Source organism: Centropristis striata, chromosome 6 (genome assembly GCF_030273125.1).
Source record: "Centropristis striata isolate RG_2023a ecotype Rhode Island chromosome 6, C.striata_1.0, whole genome shotgun sequence".
NCBI lineage: Eukaryota > Metazoa > Chordata > Actinopteri > Perciformes > Serranidae > Centropristis > Centropristis striata.
This window is the reverse complement of record NC_081522.1, coordinates 22,294,322-22,310,704: the sequence shown is the minus strand read 5'-3', so window position 1 is coordinate 22,310,704 and position 16,383 is coordinate 22,294,322. Positions and strand designations below refer to the sequence as shown.

The 16,383-nt window shown below is 39.2% G+C and overlaps 1 protein-coding gene across 2 annotated transcripts in view; it reads left to right on the top strand.

The window, feature by feature from the left end:
* The window catches only part of nup205 (nucleoporin 205), a 45,406-nt gene that overhangs the window by 4,997 nt on the left and 24,026 nt on the right, over positions 1 to 16,383 (top strand). For both annotated transcript variants that reach the window (XM_059335178.1, XM_059335177.1), the window contains exons 9-22: positions 854 to 970; positions 1,213 to 1,350; positions 1,864 to 2,014; positions 3,039 to 3,244; positions 5,317 to 5,499; positions 5,809 to 5,859; positions 6,263 to 6,472; positions 7,300 to 7,537; positions 8,696 to 8,885; positions 11,092 to 11,212; positions 12,860 to 12,941; positions 13,432 to 13,596; positions 15,216 to 15,340; positions 15,463 to 15,577. In XM_059335178.1, coding sequence (XP_059191161.1) covers positions 854 to 970; positions 1,213 to 1,350; positions 1,864 to 2,014; positions 3,039 to 3,244; positions 5,317 to 5,499; positions 5,809 to 5,859; positions 6,263 to 6,472; positions 7,300 to 7,537; positions 8,696 to 8,885; positions 11,092 to 11,212; positions 12,860 to 12,941; positions 13,432 to 13,596; positions 15,216 to 15,340; positions 15,463 to 15,577 — 2,092 coding nt within the window. The remainder of the gene's footprint in view (positions 1 to 853; positions 971 to 1,212; positions 1,351 to 1,863; positions 2,015 to 3,038; positions 3,245 to 5,316; positions 5,500 to 5,808; positions 5,860 to 6,262; positions 6,473 to 7,299; positions 7,538 to 8,695; positions 8,886 to 11,091; positions 11,213 to 12,859; positions 12,942 to 13,431; positions 13,597 to 15,215; positions 15,341 to 15,462; positions 15,578 to 16,383) is intronic.

Here is a 16,383-nt window from a genome sequence, read left to right as displayed (position 1 = left end):
GAGGTAGTGACCGTGACGTCACTCATTAGTTTGTGGCCCGTTGGAAGCATCGAGTTCAGCTCTCTACACCTCAACCTGACTGATTCATGTTAGCAATAACTGAAGCATTAACTGGGATGTTAATTTTGGCTAGCAAAACACAAAAACAAAAGTACGTTACTTACCTAAGAAAACTGAACAGCGACTCCTTGGAGTGTCTGTTAGTCCAACCAAACACTGAACAAGACATTTTAATGAACAAAACATTCAAATAAACTGTCATTAAGTGAAAATACAGTGAAAGGGTCAAAGTTATGAGACCAAACCGGTAAATGTCCTTTTTTATGTCTATATAACTTCATATATAACTTTATTGACTTGTTGCCGTGGATACGCATTGTTCTGCTTCTCTCCTGGTGACGGCTCGCCTTGTCAGTGACCTGTCAATCAAAGGTAGCCCCGCCCCAAATCATACGATTCTTTATCTTCTATTTTCTTCTAAATGGGGCCATTATTTCAACTATTAACATCAAATTGTCTTGAAGAAGTTTTTTTTACTATCGATTGAGACTATATTGTTGTCCTAAAAAAAAAATTCTGAGGTAATAAATCAAGTGAGATGTTTTCTCATTTTGCATTGAAATTAAAGTACAGAAATGTTTTTGCAGCCACACTTAGCGCCCCCTGCTGGAATTTTCGGTAGAATGCATCTTAAAGCACTTCCTGGTTTGCCTCCTTGCTCAGACCCGGAGGTTGCCGCTTGGACAGGTGTCCACTACCAATGTTTGTAGTAGAGTAGTTAGAGGTTGACTTTTATGGATATTTTGCACAATGATTTAATCATGTAATGAACATCTTTTTGCTGTATTTGTAGGTGAAGCAGCTTCGTAACCGTGCTGATGAGGATGCCCGTCTGGTGCACATGTCCCTACAGATGGACAGCGAGCTTCCATCATCTTTACGCAAGGACTTAGACCACCTCATGATCCTCGTCAGTATTTTTTTCACAAATGCATGCACACTTTCACACACACATGGTAGCTAACATCTTTTACATTTCAAGGGTTTAACTGATAATTTACCAAATTAAAGGTACTGATTGGAGGAGTAGAATAAGCCTCCAATACTTGATGAACAACAATAAAGACAAACAGCAAAAGTGTTAAGTTAAAAATGCTGCGTCATGTGTGAGTTTGAGTTTGTGACTGTGTTGGTTACTGCTTTTCTTTCCAGATAGGAGAGTTTTACAGTAAGGACTCATTCGGGCTGGAGTTAGGTCTGGAGTTCTGGTGTCCCACAGAGTCTCTCCAACACACATCCCTGCAGGGATCCTACCTGGGCATGGCGCTGCAAAGGCCTCCACATAAACAGGTAAAAATGCATTTTCTTGAACCTGGTTCCACGAAAAATTCCAAAATGTTGAATTTTTTTCCCCTGGATTTTGGCTATTTAGAGAGAATCACATGTTCTTTTTTTTTTTTTACATTTTTATTTTTATTTTGTGAGAGCATTATCATACAGTGCTTACTTTCAGACAATATACAATAGTATTTCTGCCACTCACAATCAAGGTTTTTTGTTTACAAAACAAGAAACAACATACAGAAAGTTGAGCGTATTACATTTGAGGATTTTGAACAAACTGGGAAAGGTAGACATATGTAAAAGAGCAAATAGAAAAAAGAAAAATAAATTATCCACCATGGAGTTTCGAAATGAAATATAAGTAATACAAACTAATCATTAGACCCAATAAAACATAGTACAATGTCACAGTATAAAACAGCATTACCTCTCTCTCCCATTTTTCCTTAACATATCCTGTACTGTGGGAGAATCACATGTTCTGATTAAGGTTTTTTCTTTTTATATGCTTTGATGCAGGTGGTTCTGTCCAAGTTCGTACGTCAGATGGGGGACCTCCTGCCCTCCACTCTTTATATGTCCTATCTCCGTATGCTGAAGGGGCTCTCTAATGGTCCTCAGTGTGCCCACTACTCCTTCAGCCTGCTTAAAACCAATGGGGCCACACACAGTAAGAACAGATTGTTATGAAAGACATGAAAAATTAATAGTCTGGGATTAGAAGAAATATGTTTTCAGATTAATATCTGAATTTGTAACCATTCAGTATTTGATGTGCAGTTTGTCCTCCTGGCAATGACAAATTTATTGTTTGTTTTTTGTGGTAATCCGGATTTGGAATTCAAGCCTTTAGAGCAGGGGTCTCAAACTCAAATTACCTGGGGGCCGCTGGAGGCAGTATCAAAATGACAGAAAAAAGACACAAAATTACTAATAAAAGACACAAAATGACCCAAAAAAGACACAAAATGACCAAAAAAGACACACAATTATTAAAAAAAAGACACAATTATTAAAAAAAGACACAAAATTATTTTAAAAAGACACAAAATTACCAAAAAAGACACAAAATGACAGAAAAAAAGACACAAAATGACCAAAAAAGACACACAATTATAAAAAAAAGACACAAAATTACCAACAAAGACACAAAATGACAGAAAAAAAGACACACAATTATTTTAAAAAGACACAAAATTATTTTAAAAAGACACAAAATTACCAAAAAAGACACAAAATGACAGAAAAAGGACACAAAATTACTAAAAAAAGACACAAAATGACAGAAAAAAGACACAAAATGACCCAAAAAAGACACAAAATGACCAAAAAAGACACAAAATGACCCAAAAAAAGACACAAAATTACCAAAAAAGTAATTAAAGGTACCTTCCACACACAACATGGTAAAGTGCCATTCATATAAAACTCACATTTAACTTTCATATCAAGGTGGGGGCCACAAAATATCATCACGAGGGCCGCAATTGGCCCGCGGGCCGCGAGTTTGAGACCCATGCTTTAGAGTATTGACTGTTGTTATGGTAAAAAAAATAACTATTTAGCAACTTTCAAACCCTAATTTAATTTAAGATGTCGGTTAAAATAACCATCATCAACTCTGAAAGACTTTTGCTTTAAGTTAATAAATACAAATACAAATTTACACCAACTAACTTCATGTCCATCTGCAGGTGACAACATCCAGGGAGTTTCAGGCAGCCCTGTGTCTTGGGAACATTTTTTCCACTCCCTCATGCTCTACCATGAGAACCTGCGGCGAGACTTTCCTAATCCAGATGCAGCGCAGTACCGCCACCCGCCACTAAGGGGCATCACCCAAAGAGAGCTGGAAGGACTCACCTCATTTCTGCAGTTGCTCACCACCATCATCACATGGGTATGGAACAAGATTCACTAGAAGGATTGATTATGTTCTCACATTACAGCAATTATAAAACAACATTAACCCATAAAGCCTGATTTTCACCGGGCGCGTTACTGCAGCGTAACGTCAGCGTTGCGTATGACGTTGCAAATAGGTAACACTCTAATCAATGAGAGCATTTCCACCGGGCGCGTAGCGTAACGTTACTGCAGCGTCGCGTCAGCGTCTCTACGCGAGCATTTCTCAGCGAGACGCTGCCAAATCGCGTGAATCTCAACAGAGCAGATCGCACCAGACAGGAAGTCCGACTCAGAATCAGTGTAAAACACTTCCGCCCCTTTCAAAATTAAACACAATACGCAGTTCATGCAGCCTAAAACTACTTCACATCAACATTATGTTATGACCGGGGCACCAGATCGGCAATCAATCAATCAAAGGGTCTCAGAGGATCGGCGACACGGAAGACAAGAGACAGATTGTTGAAATGGAACATCATACAATCCTTTATGACATAACATATTGTTTTTATAAGGATAGATGGTCAGATCAACATATCTTTCACCTCAGAGAAGCAAAGTAAGTTGGTTTTTGTTGTTGTTGTTTACTTTATACACACAGTTTATCCATAGACTGTATAAATAGAGTTTAAAGTTTATCACGGGATCTTGCGGTCTCCCGTATGGTCAGGATTATCGCGTGATCTCGTTATCTCGCGTGTATACGGCCGGCTCGCTAAGCTGACGTGCTGCTGCTGTAACGCGCCCGGTGTGAATTGACAGACGCAGCAAAAACGCTGTGGAGACGTGCTGCTGCTGTCGCGCCGGTGGAAATCCCCCGTAAGAACCCAGACGTATTTATGCTTAAAGGAAAATTATGGGGGATATACCACAGAGCAAGTGGACCACATAGAACACATTTATGATGTTTTAAAAAAAAAAAAAAAATCTTCCCCTAAATATCAAAGATCTGTGATGTGACATATACGTTACATTGGGCATTTATGGTATTTATGTTTATGATATTTCTTATTTTAAAATTTAAAAAATAGACACATTTTCTGCTTACAGAAACACAAATTTGCCTTTTTCTTTGCATCTCCACAACATTCATCAAAATTGTGACATTAATAGTGCTGTTTAATAATAAATTATTTTCCAGATTTGTTTTTAAGTAACAAAATAAGAATAAGTCAATAATAAATAAAAACAGAGCTGCCTTTTTGTTTGCATTTCCATAACATATATATCATAATTGTGACTTGTCACTTGTGACATTAGTAATACCACCCTATTTATAGGTGGCATTTCTCCATCCACGGCCTACAAAACAATGGCATATATATATATATATATATATATATATATATATATATATATTGCTGCTGCAGGAGGGCTCTGTCCCTTCTGGTTCTGTTATAAGGGACGTCATCTGTGATAAAATAAATAAAATCAAGCCAAGGTGCAACCCCTCAGTCCAATACTAAAGACATATTTTGTGCTTACACACTATGGCAAACTCCTGCCTTACAGGGCACACGTTTATTTATATATATATATATATATATATATATATAAGGTATTATTCTAGAAAATAAATTGTTTGTGTTGTTGCAACCTGCACTAAGGCTGCTAAATTTAATTTTCTTCCTCCAATTGATCTCCTGCAGCAGAACTTCTAGTTCTGAACTGCTAAAGTTTTTTTTTCTTTTTACCTGTGCTCCAACAGATTTACGCTTTGCTTTAGGCATTCTGTTTCTGTTTCCTCTGTGAGGCGTCTACACACGGCCCTGCAGTCCTTTTTATGGGTCCTTTTATGGGCATTAATGGGCGGTTACCTATGCTAATCCGATATTAATTAGACTCACCTGGCATTCATCAATTTAAGAACACGGCTCCGAACAATTCAGTGGCTTAAGAACACGTTGATGAATCTGGCGTAGAGTCTTCTTAGATCTCTTCTTAAGAAGGACTTAAGAAAGAATCTAAGAAGATTCTTAAGAAGATATTGGTGAATGAGGCCCGATGTTCTTATCTAACTGTATTGGGGTGTTGTGTGTGTGTGATGTTTTTTTTTCTCCTTAGAGTGAAAATGCTCGCCTGGCGTTGTGTGAGCATCCCCAGTGGACTCCAGTTGTCGTGATGTTGGGGTTGCTCCAGTGCAGCGTTCCTCCCATCCTGAAGGCTGAGATCCTTCACTGCCTGGCAGCTTTTGGGAAATCACCAGAGATCGCTGCTTCACTCTGGCAGTCACTGGAGTACACACAGGTTAGCCTGAATCAAAAGAAGAATCTTGATTTTTGTAATAAAAACGCTGCCATTTGTCATATGAAGTCTGAACATTTTAACTGAAATGTCACTATTTCATCCCTGTTTAATGTTTAGGGTTGAGTCTCTAAACTGTTCTTATGTTGTTAGTAACAACAAAACTTTAAATTGAGTGTCATATTATCTAAGAGGCTGTCAGGTTTTTTTCTCTGAACTTTATCTAAAAGACTTTATTCTTGTGCTATGACATTGTCTTGAATTTTTTGTATCAGACTTAAAGTTTTCTCACCTGATGTTCTTTTACCTCAGATCCTTCAGACAGTGCGAGCACCAGGACAGAGGCAGGCAGCTGGAATTGAGGTGAGTCTTTTGTGGTTAGTGAATGTGATGCTCACTAATTAAGTTTAAAAAAATATATATATATTTTCTCAACTTCAAGATAGACAAATCAGACGGTTCATTGATTGGTACAGAGAGCAGTTTGACCGCTTAGGACTGGCAGGATCATTTTTAAACAACATTTGACTGATGCACTAAGGGAATATTGTCATGACCCAAATGTGTAATTCAGGTAGGAGTGAATGAGTTGTTATCTTTAAATGTTACTTTGCAAGATTTTGTTATAATTCAGGAAAAAGCTTGAGACTAAAAGTTGACTTTAATCTCTTGTCAAAGTGAAAAACTTCCTGTTCAAAAGTTATACAAGAAGAAGATGCACATTACTGTGGCAAACTTTCTGATTAGTTTTTTGTTTGTTTCTCAGGTGGAGCTGAATGAGATTGAGTCGAGTTGTGAGGAGTATCCACTGACACGAGCCTTCTGTCACCTGATCAGCACATTGGTCGAGAGCAGCCTGCCCGTTAATTTAGGGGCGGGGCTACGTGTACCTGGCTTTCAGCCCTACCTGAACTTCTTGCGTGACTCTGTGTTCCTCCCCTTCCCTACGAGAGCATATCGGCGGCCAGCTGAGAAGGTAAAGTTCTGTGTAGTGCTCTCCCAGTGTCCTATAAATCAGTAGTTCTCAACCTTTTTGAGTCGCGACCCCCAATTTAACATGCATGTTGTCCGCGACCCCTGCTCACTGAACACAATCTCACATGCAAAAAAAGAAACAAAATGACTTAAAAAAGGAAACAAAATGACCAAAAAAGACACAAAATGACCAGAAAAGACACAAAATGTCCAAAAATAGACACAAAATGACCCAAAAAAGACACAAAATGACCCAAAAAAGACATAAAATGACCAAAAAAAAAGACACAAAATGACCAAAAAAAGACACAAAATGACCCAAAAAAGACACAAAAAGACCAAAAAAGACACAAAGACCAAAAAGACACAAAATGACTAAAAAAAGACACAAAATTTCCAAAAAAGACACAAAATGACTAAAAAAAGACACAAAATTACCAAAAAAAGAAACAAAATTACCAAAAAAGTCACTAATTGACCACAAAATGATAAATAACCCAAAAAAAAGACCAGAAAAGACACAAATTGACCACAAAATGATCAAAAAAAGACACAAAATGACCAAAAAAAAAAGACATTAAGTGACCAAAAAGACTAAAACACATTAACACATGAACACTTTAACACAGTGGAGACAGAGCTGACTTCCAAAATGATTTGGCGACCCCCAGAAATCATCTTGTGACCCCAATTGGGGTCCCGACCCCAAGGTTGAGAATAGCTGCTATAAAGTGAAGACATGTAGCTGAAGCTTGTGTTGCTATTTGAGCTGCTCAAATCATCTGTTTCATCATCTGTTTCCCTTTTTCCATTGTGTCCATCTCTCAGTGGGAGGTTGCTGATGCTGTCCTGGAGGTGTTCCACAAGCTGCTGCGTGACTACGAGCCCCAGCCGTCAGACTTTGTTCAGGAGATTTTGGAGCTGCAGGGCGAGCAGGTCGCAGCCCACAAGCCCCCCGGCCACAGCATCATGTTTCACCTGCTCAACGACTCGCCCATGCTGGCGCTCTGCCTCAGCCTGCTGGAGGAGGGCGTACGCCAGCTGGACACCTATGCACCCTTCCCTGGTGAGAACACATATGCTGCTGCTGTCAGAAAGAGAGTAATCACTAAGCCTGTTCCAATAATAATTTTTTTCGGACGATGTATTTTCCCAGAAACTATGACGATAAACAATAGTATTGTTTTTTTAGTTTTTTTAAAATTATCTTTTTTATTGATTCCACATATCAACATTCCATCGACATTTTACATGTGCTGTACATTTTTCCAACAGTAGTAGAATATTCCCATACTTCTCCACCACGGAGCAGAGACTTAGTTTGACACAAATTATCAAGTAAAGTTACAGTAGAATAAATGTGAAGTAAAATGAAACCTTTTCCCACTACTCTCCTTATTTTCATACCTCTCTTGCATTGTCCCTTTTTCTCGCCTTCTCTCCTCTGTTTTTGGTGCATCTGTTTTTAGCCATTTTCTGGTGATGGCCTTTTTAGCCGACAATAGTATTGTTGATGTTGTTGTTTTTTATACTGCTAAAATAATGATGGAGCATAATAATTCAAGCACATCCTTTTTAAGAGCAATTCACTTTTAATTCTCAAGAATATTGAACATTGGCATTGAAATGCTGGAATGGCTGTTTGGGAAATGTAAGTTTCTTTTAGGCAATCATATCACTTATCAAAAGTTTCTCTAAATGCTGGTTTCTCAACAGTGTTTAATGGCTGAATCTCTTTCACTATAATAGAAAATATGATGTATTTTTAGTCTGTATAAATAATTAAAAATCTAAAATGTAGTTTGAAGTGCAAATCTCAACAGTTGCCAAATACAAAAACATTTACTTTTGACTCTTGAGTATGAGCAAATAATAAAAAAAAAAACATTTAGGGGTTCCGGGGGCATATTTTAATGAAATTTTTGTAAATTCTGTGGTGGATTCTCTTAACACACTGCTTTTATTTTGAAAGCTGCATGTGTTTAGCGAGAGGGAGTAAGTAGCTTTTTGTGATTAAACCAACTTTAACCACGACATCAAGAAGTAGGAACGTTGCCAATATCATGATATGCATTTTTTTTTAACCATAAAAAAATATATACCGATATTATTGTGAACGATACAATATGGCACACCCCTAATATTGATTATCGTGACAGGCCCGGTAATCTCATGTGTGTGAATGTCTGTTCTGACGTCTAGCTCTGCTACTGTTCCTCTACAGGTAAGAAACTCTTGGAGTCAGCAGTGCTGCACTGCCTGTGTCTGCTGGACTTGGCTCTGCAGAAGGAGGTGGTGTTCATGGACCTCCTCAGGGAGAGCCAGTCCTCCTTGCTGGTTTCCCCCTTGGAGCAGCTTCTCCAGGGGGTCAGTCCTCAAACTCGAAGGGCAGATCATATTGTCAACATTGCCAGGTGAGCGCATACAGGTTTTAATACAATGTTTGTTGAGCCTGTCCTCATATAACACAATCCTCTATCTCAGTGGTTCCCAACCTTTTTCTTGAGGGACCCACATTTTTGCCATTGTAAACTTTGGCGACCCCCCCCCCTCCTCCTCCATTGTCCATTGCTTCTATGAAGCGGAACTCAATGTAATTTTCATGGTACCCTCTCTCTTACCGCTAGGTTACCGCTAGGTGAGGTTGCTGCTAGGTGAGGTTACCGCTAGGAGAGATTACCGCTAGGTGAGGTTACCGCTAGGTGAGGTTACCGCTAGGTGAGGTTACCTCTAGGTGAGGTTGCTGCTAGGTGAGGTTGCCTCTAGGAGAGGTTACCGCTAGGAGAGGTTACCGCTAGGAGAGGTTACCTCTAGGTGAGGTTGTTGCTAGGTGAGGTTGCCGCTAGGAGAGGTTACTGCTAGGTGAGGTTACCTCTAGGTGAGGTTGCTGCTAGGAGAGGTTACCGCTAGGTGAGGTTACCTCTAGGTGAGGTTGCCGCTAGGTGAGGTTGCCGCTAGGTGAGGTTACCTCTAGGTGAGGTTACCGCTAGGTGAGGTTACCTCTAGGTGAGGTTGCCGCTAGGTGAGGTTGCCGCTAGGTGAGGTTACCTCTAGGTGAGGTTACCGCTAGATGAGGTTACAGCTAGGTGAGGTTACTGCTCGGTGAGGTTACCGCTAGGAGAGGTTACCGCTAGGAGAGGTTACCTCTAGGTGAGGTTACCTCTAGGTGAGATTACCGCTAGATGAGGTTACAGCTAGGTGAGGTTACCTCTAGGAGAGGTTGCTGCTAGGTGAGGTTACCTCTAGGTGAGGTTGCCGCTAGGTGAGGTTGCCGCTAGGTGAGGTTACCGCTAGGAGAGGTTACCGCTAGGTGAGGTTACCGCTAGGTGAGGTTGCCTCTAGGTGAGGTTACCTCTAGGTGAGGTTACCTCTAGGTGAGGTTACCGCTAGGAGAGGTTACCGCTAGGTGAGGTTACCGCTAGGTGAGGTTGCCTCCAGGTGAGGTTACCTCTAGGTGAGGTTACCTCTAGGTGAGGTTACCGCTAGGTGAGGTTACCGCTAGGTGAGGTTGCCTCTAGGTGAGGTTACCTCTAGGTGAGGTTACCGCTAGGAGAGGTTACCGCTAGGAGAGGTTACCGCTAGGAGAGGTTACCTCTAGGTGAGGTTACCTCTAGGTGAGATTACCGCTAGATGAGGTTACAGCTAGGTGAGGTTACCTCTAGGAGAGGTTGCTGCTAGGTGAGGTTACCTCTAGGTGAGGTTGCCGCTAGGTGAGGTTGCCGCTAGGTGAGGTTACCGCTAGGAGAGGTTACCGCTAGGTGAGGTTACCGCTAGGTGAGGTTGCCTCTAGGTGAGGTTACCTCTAGGTGAGGTTACCTCTAGGTGAGGTTACCGCTAGGTGAGGTTGCCGCTAGGTGAGGTTGCCTCTAGGTGAGGTTGCCTCTAGGTGAGGTTACCTCTAGGTGAGGTTACCGCTAGGTGAGGTTACCTCTAGGTGAGGTTACCTCTAGGTGAGGTTACCTCTAGGTGAGGTTGCCGCTAGGAGAGGTTGCCGCTAGGTGAGATTACCGCTAGGAGAGGTTGCCGCTAGGTGAGGTTGCCGCTAGGTGAGGTTACCTCTAGGTGAGGTTGCCTCTAGGTGAGGTTACCGCTAGGTGAGGTCACCTCTAGGTGAGGTTACCGCTAGGTGAGGTTACCTCTAGGTGAGGTTACCGCTAGGTGAGGTTACCGCTAGGAGAGGTTGCCGCTAGGAGAGGTTACTGCTAGGTGAGGTTACCTCTAGGTGAGGTTGCTGCTAGGTGAGGTTACCGCTAGGTGAGGTTACCTGTGTCTACTGCAGGAGGGATGTTACACATGTCCTTATTCTCGCGATATAGCCTTTATTTTTAAACTTTTCTATAGTGATTTTTCTGTTTAAAGAAATTAATAAACGTTTAATGTAGCCCTTATTTAGTTGTTTTTGTCCCACTAATGAATTAAATGCTGACTCATCTATTTAACACATTAGATTTATTACATCCCTTAAAATCAAGAGGGCTTCGCTACTACTACTTAGCAGAGTTGAAATGTTGCAAAACCTCATCAGAAGTTGTTAGAAAAACTATCCTTCCTCTTACTTAGAAGTCTAATGTGTTCAGAATGAGAATAATGTAATGTTGGCATACTTGTCCTCCCTTGCAGGTATCTGTGCCACAACAACTCCAGCCCAGAGGCCGCCTTCCAGAGTGCCAAGATCCTGCGACGTATCGCCAACTATCCAAACATTCAAACCAGGCTGGTGGGAGACTTCACACATGACCAGGTATATCAGGGTCGCTGCGGGGTTTTAAAAGGTTGTAAATGAAATTAGACAAAAATAAGGCCATTAAAAAGTATTAAAAAGTAATAAACGTCATCTGACGAGGTATTACATTTTCAAATCATCTGCCGCTAAGTGCCAGCAGCAGCACCGTAACGGGAACCGCAGACAGCAAACTCGGTGCTCATCAACATTGCAAGCTGAGCTTCCAGAGTTTCTGCTATATTCATGGTAGCGACGCCCCGCCACCGCTACATTATGCTGGCCGCTACTTCAGAATAGGGTATTGTTAAATTTTTTTAACCAACACTTTAGATGTTATAAGAACCGCAACTGTGCAAAAAACTAAATATGGTGCAGTATTCTTATATATTCTTATTTAATACTTTTAATATAATCTCCTTTTTAGTGTGGATTATATGAACCCAAAATGTATTATTTCAAACAAAAACACTGATGTTTTGCTTATCCTTCGTACAGTTTTCAATTCAAAATATGTCACACAGACAAAATATTTAATTTAATTTAATATTCAAATGGATAAACCTTTAGTTTTTTTAAATGTATTTTTTGAATTTGGTGCATTTTTTTTTTTTTTTTTTTTTTTAATTTAGCCTTTATTTAACCAGGGAATATCCCATTGAGATTAAGGAACTCTTTTTCAAGGGAGCTCTGGCCAAGAGGCAGCAAACACAGAATTACAGTTACAGTTACATATTTACATAACATACAGACCTTAAACACATCATGAGAAACAAGTGCATGTTATGGAATTGGCCTCAATAACTCTTAGTTTGGATTTAAAAGTGCTCAAAGAAACAAATTCAGTTAATTTCCATTCTTTCTGGCGCATATTCCAGCATAAGGTGCAGAGTAAACAAATGCCCTTTTACCCAACTCCGTACGAGCAAAAAGGGACAGAAAGCAACAACTGATCTTGTGAACGAAGAGAATAAGATCCAGCATTTCTTTTAAAAAAAAATATTTTTATTGATTCACAGTTAACAGTACAATCAAAGAGACATATTTTCATTTTCTTATATAACCCAACACCCATTCCACTCCCCCCAGAGACCCTTACATCATTATATTAATAGGTTAATACACCAGATCAGTTAAGCCAACAGTGTGTAGAAAAAAATATTAATAATAATGAAAAAAAAAAAATATATATATATATATATATATATACACATACACACATATACACACATACATACAAATATATATATAAAATAATAAAAAAATAATAATTAAAAAATAAAATATACATATATGTACATACACACATACATATAAAAAAGATCCAGCATTTCTCACAGTAATTAAGGTGCAAATGTACGAAGGCAGCAGTCTCAATATTGCCTTATAAATGAAAGTATACCAATGACTAGCCCTTTTTATGTTTTACCCAGCATCCAAACTTTTTTGGAATAGGGATATCATATTATGTATCGGTGCATATCAATGTACCAATAATGTATGGTATAATGTACATACTGCAACATGTATTGTTATGACGTAATGCTAAACTAATGACTTGGGAAGAGATGACAGGAAAGGTCAGTGTGTGTTTATTCACTGAGGCGAGTGTGTGTTTGTCACTGTGGTAACGTGAGACATTTTTTTTTTTTTGTACCTGTCCCTCAGACTGTGAGCGACAAGCTGATGGCAGGCTTTGTGGAGTGTCTGGACAATGAAGAGGCCGAGGAGGGAACAGAGAACGGTGGAGGTGAGAGAGACGCCTTGTTGTCTGTTAAAAATATTTTGAATCAGCACAAAACTGTACCTTTAACCCTTAATAGGGCACTCATTGAAATACTGTCAAATTCCAAATGTCAACCCTAGAGAATATTGGAGGATATTACATAATGCCAGAATGTGTAAAAAAAAAAACCCATTTGAAAATAATATTTTGAGAAAAAAGTTTACGAGAAATAGTTGCTTTTTTTCCCGTAAATCTGCGACTTTTTCCACGCAGATTTGCCGCTTTGAATCTCTTAAATCTGCAACTTTTTTTCTTGTAGATTTGCCACTTTAATCTAGTAAATTTGCAGCTTTTTTCTCGAAATATTACCTGAAGTTACCAAATATATTTATTTGCCTGATAAAGGGTTAACTGCATTTGCTATAAATTCAGTTGTTATAATACTGTTAAATCGAACCCTGTGTATCATGTCTCACTGTCACACTCACCTACTTCATTGTCCCCAAACTTCCAGATGCAGACGCACAGAAGAAGATTGCAAGAATCCGACATGAAACCCAGATTCATATGCTGAACCTGCTCATCACCTCTTTGGAGCTCAAGACGCCAAATCTTGCCCTGTATCTTCTGGGCTATGAAGTCAAGAAGCCTGTGTCCTCCACCAACCTGCAAGACCCAGGTCTGTCCACAGCCTTACCTGTTTGCATGTTTATTTTGGTGGTTGTTGGGATTTTAATAATAATTTTGGGGGTTTTGGTTTGGATTGAAAATGGATCAGATGACCTGAATCTTTTATTAGAGTTGTTGAATCCCCAGAGGCTCCACGATACAATTTTATCCCGATTCTTGAGTCACGATATGATATTATTGCGATTTTAAGCATTGCGATACATTATAATGCGATTTAACTGTTTAATTGCATTTTGTGTCAAACCGCTTGTGTCAAACGTTAGCTAGCAACCGCTCTAACAGGCAGTCTAATCCATAGACAGTCTATGGTGAAACCTCACTCAGAAACTGGATTGATGCTAACAGAGTGCTGCGCAGTTTGACTGAATACTTCATTGTAGAGAAATAATAAGACTGAAGTGAGTATTTTCTCTAATTTGACGAAACAGTTCTTGATTAAATTTTATTTATTTGACACAAAATGCAATTAAACAGTTAAATCAAGAATTGTTTTGTCAAATTAGAGAAAATTCTCAAGTGTATTCATCTCACTTCAGTCTTTTTATTTCTCTACAATGAGAGTCAAACCAACAGACTGACCAACAAAGTATTCAGTCAAACTGAACTGAACTGATATCAAACATGTATGGACGACAACAATTGCAGCATTTTCTCAAACTTCCAAAAACTTTAAACTTAACTTAAAATCTTTTCTAAATTTTTTTGAATGAAACATAAAAAAAGCCTAAATTTGCAGCGTTATTTCGACAACTCCACACAATATCCTGAAGCACATGGTGCCTAAAGATTCCTTAAATCTTCCAGTTTCAGTGTCTCTAGTATATTCCTAAAAGTGAGCCTGCTGCAGCCTCCGGGAAAAAAAATGCAAAAACACTTATGGCCGGCAGAACGCTAAATATCGTTACTTGGCGGCCATGAATCGATATTATATAGCCACGTAAGCCACGTAGCAAGGTTATTATAGTTAACGAAATAACGAAAACTAGAGTTGAAAAAAGATTTTCGTTAACTGAAATAAAATAAAAACTAGAGTTTTTAAAAAAAAAACGATAACTAACTGAAACTGTATTGCATGGTTACAAAACTAACTAAAATTATAGTGCAAATGTCATTAGTTTTTGTTTTGTCAACTTTTTTCATTCATAATCTTTTCAAATTCAGTGTTTCTATTTGAACATGCAGGAACACATGATAAATATGTTTACTGAGACTGGGATGTCTACACTCGAACCAAAATACAAAACACCCAGAACTGTAAGAGTTAATAACCTTATTGGGGCTGAGATGGATAAACCAAAGGAAATAAAGGCAAAATTTATTATGACCTCTTTGAATCTGGCACCCAACACATAGCCCATTACAAAAAAACTAAAACTAACACTTAAACTAATAAAAACTAAACTAAAACTAAGCATTTTCAAAAACTAAAAACTAAACTAAAACTAGAAAACTCACTCTAAAAACTAACTAAAACGAACTGAATTTGAAAACAAAAACTCACAACGAAATTAAAACTAATGAAAAATCCAAAACCTTTATAACCTTGCCACGTAGGCGCCCCCCCACCTCTGTCTTTTCTATCTTTTATGGTGCATTTGTGTGTAACAGGTGTGTTGGGGTGTCCACGGAGCTGCCTGCACGCCATCCTGAGTCTGCTGCAGAGAGGCACCGAGAAGAGATCAGGACCTGTCCTCACACAGCAGGCCCCACACCTCGCTGAGCTCTGCTACCAGGTACGCTTCATCATTTATCTTCATTTTATTCCCAGCAGGTATATGTATATCTTTTGTGTGGAGCGAATATCTGATAAATCTATTCTTGTTTGTGTGTCTCTGTCATTGTCTTCCTTTCTTAGGTGATCTACCAGCTGTGTGCCTGCCCGGACACATCAGGACCCACCATGCGCTACCTGAGGACCAGCCAGGACTTCCTGTTCTCTCACCTGCAGCACCTCCCCTTCATCCTGCAGAGTGAGTACAGTCCCAGCTAATCTCTTCAGTCCTAAAATGAAAAAAGTAACACAAGTTTCAGTGATGTGATGAATGAAGAACAAGTCAAGTCAATTTTATTTCTATAGCCCAGAATAACAAATCACAGATTTGCCTCAAAGGGCTTTACAGACTGTACATGGTACGACACCCTCTGTCCTTAGACCAGCTATTCTCAACCTTGGGGTCGGGACCCCAATTGGGGATTTCTGGGGGTCGCTAAATAATTTTGGAAGTCAGCTCTGTCTCCACTGTGTTAAAGTGTTCATGTGTTTTAGTCCTTTTTTTGTCATTTTGTGTCTTTTTTTTAATCATTTTGTGGTCAATTTGTGTCTTTTTTGGTCATTTTGTTTCATTTTTTTGGTCATTTTGTGTCTTTTTACTCATGTTGTGTCTTTGTTTTGGTCAATTTGTCTATTTTGGTCATTTTGTGTCTTTTTTTTGTCAATTTGTTTCATTTTTTTGGTAATTTTGTGTCTTTTTTTTGTCATTTGGAATCTTTTTTGTAATTTTGTGTCTTTTTTTTGGTAATTTGTGGCTTTTTGGTCATTTTGTGGCTTTTTTTGGTCATTTTGTTTCTTTTTTGGGTGATCTGAATAGTGTGTGGGATTCTGTTCAGTGAGCAGGGGTTGGGAACAACATGCATGTTAAATTGGGGGTCGCGACTCAAAAAGGTTGAGAACTACTGCCTTAGACCCTCACATCGGCCAGGGAAAAACTCTCAAAAAAACCCTTTTTAGCAGGGGAAAAAGAAGAAGAAACCTCAGGGAGAGCAGACTTTGTGCAGT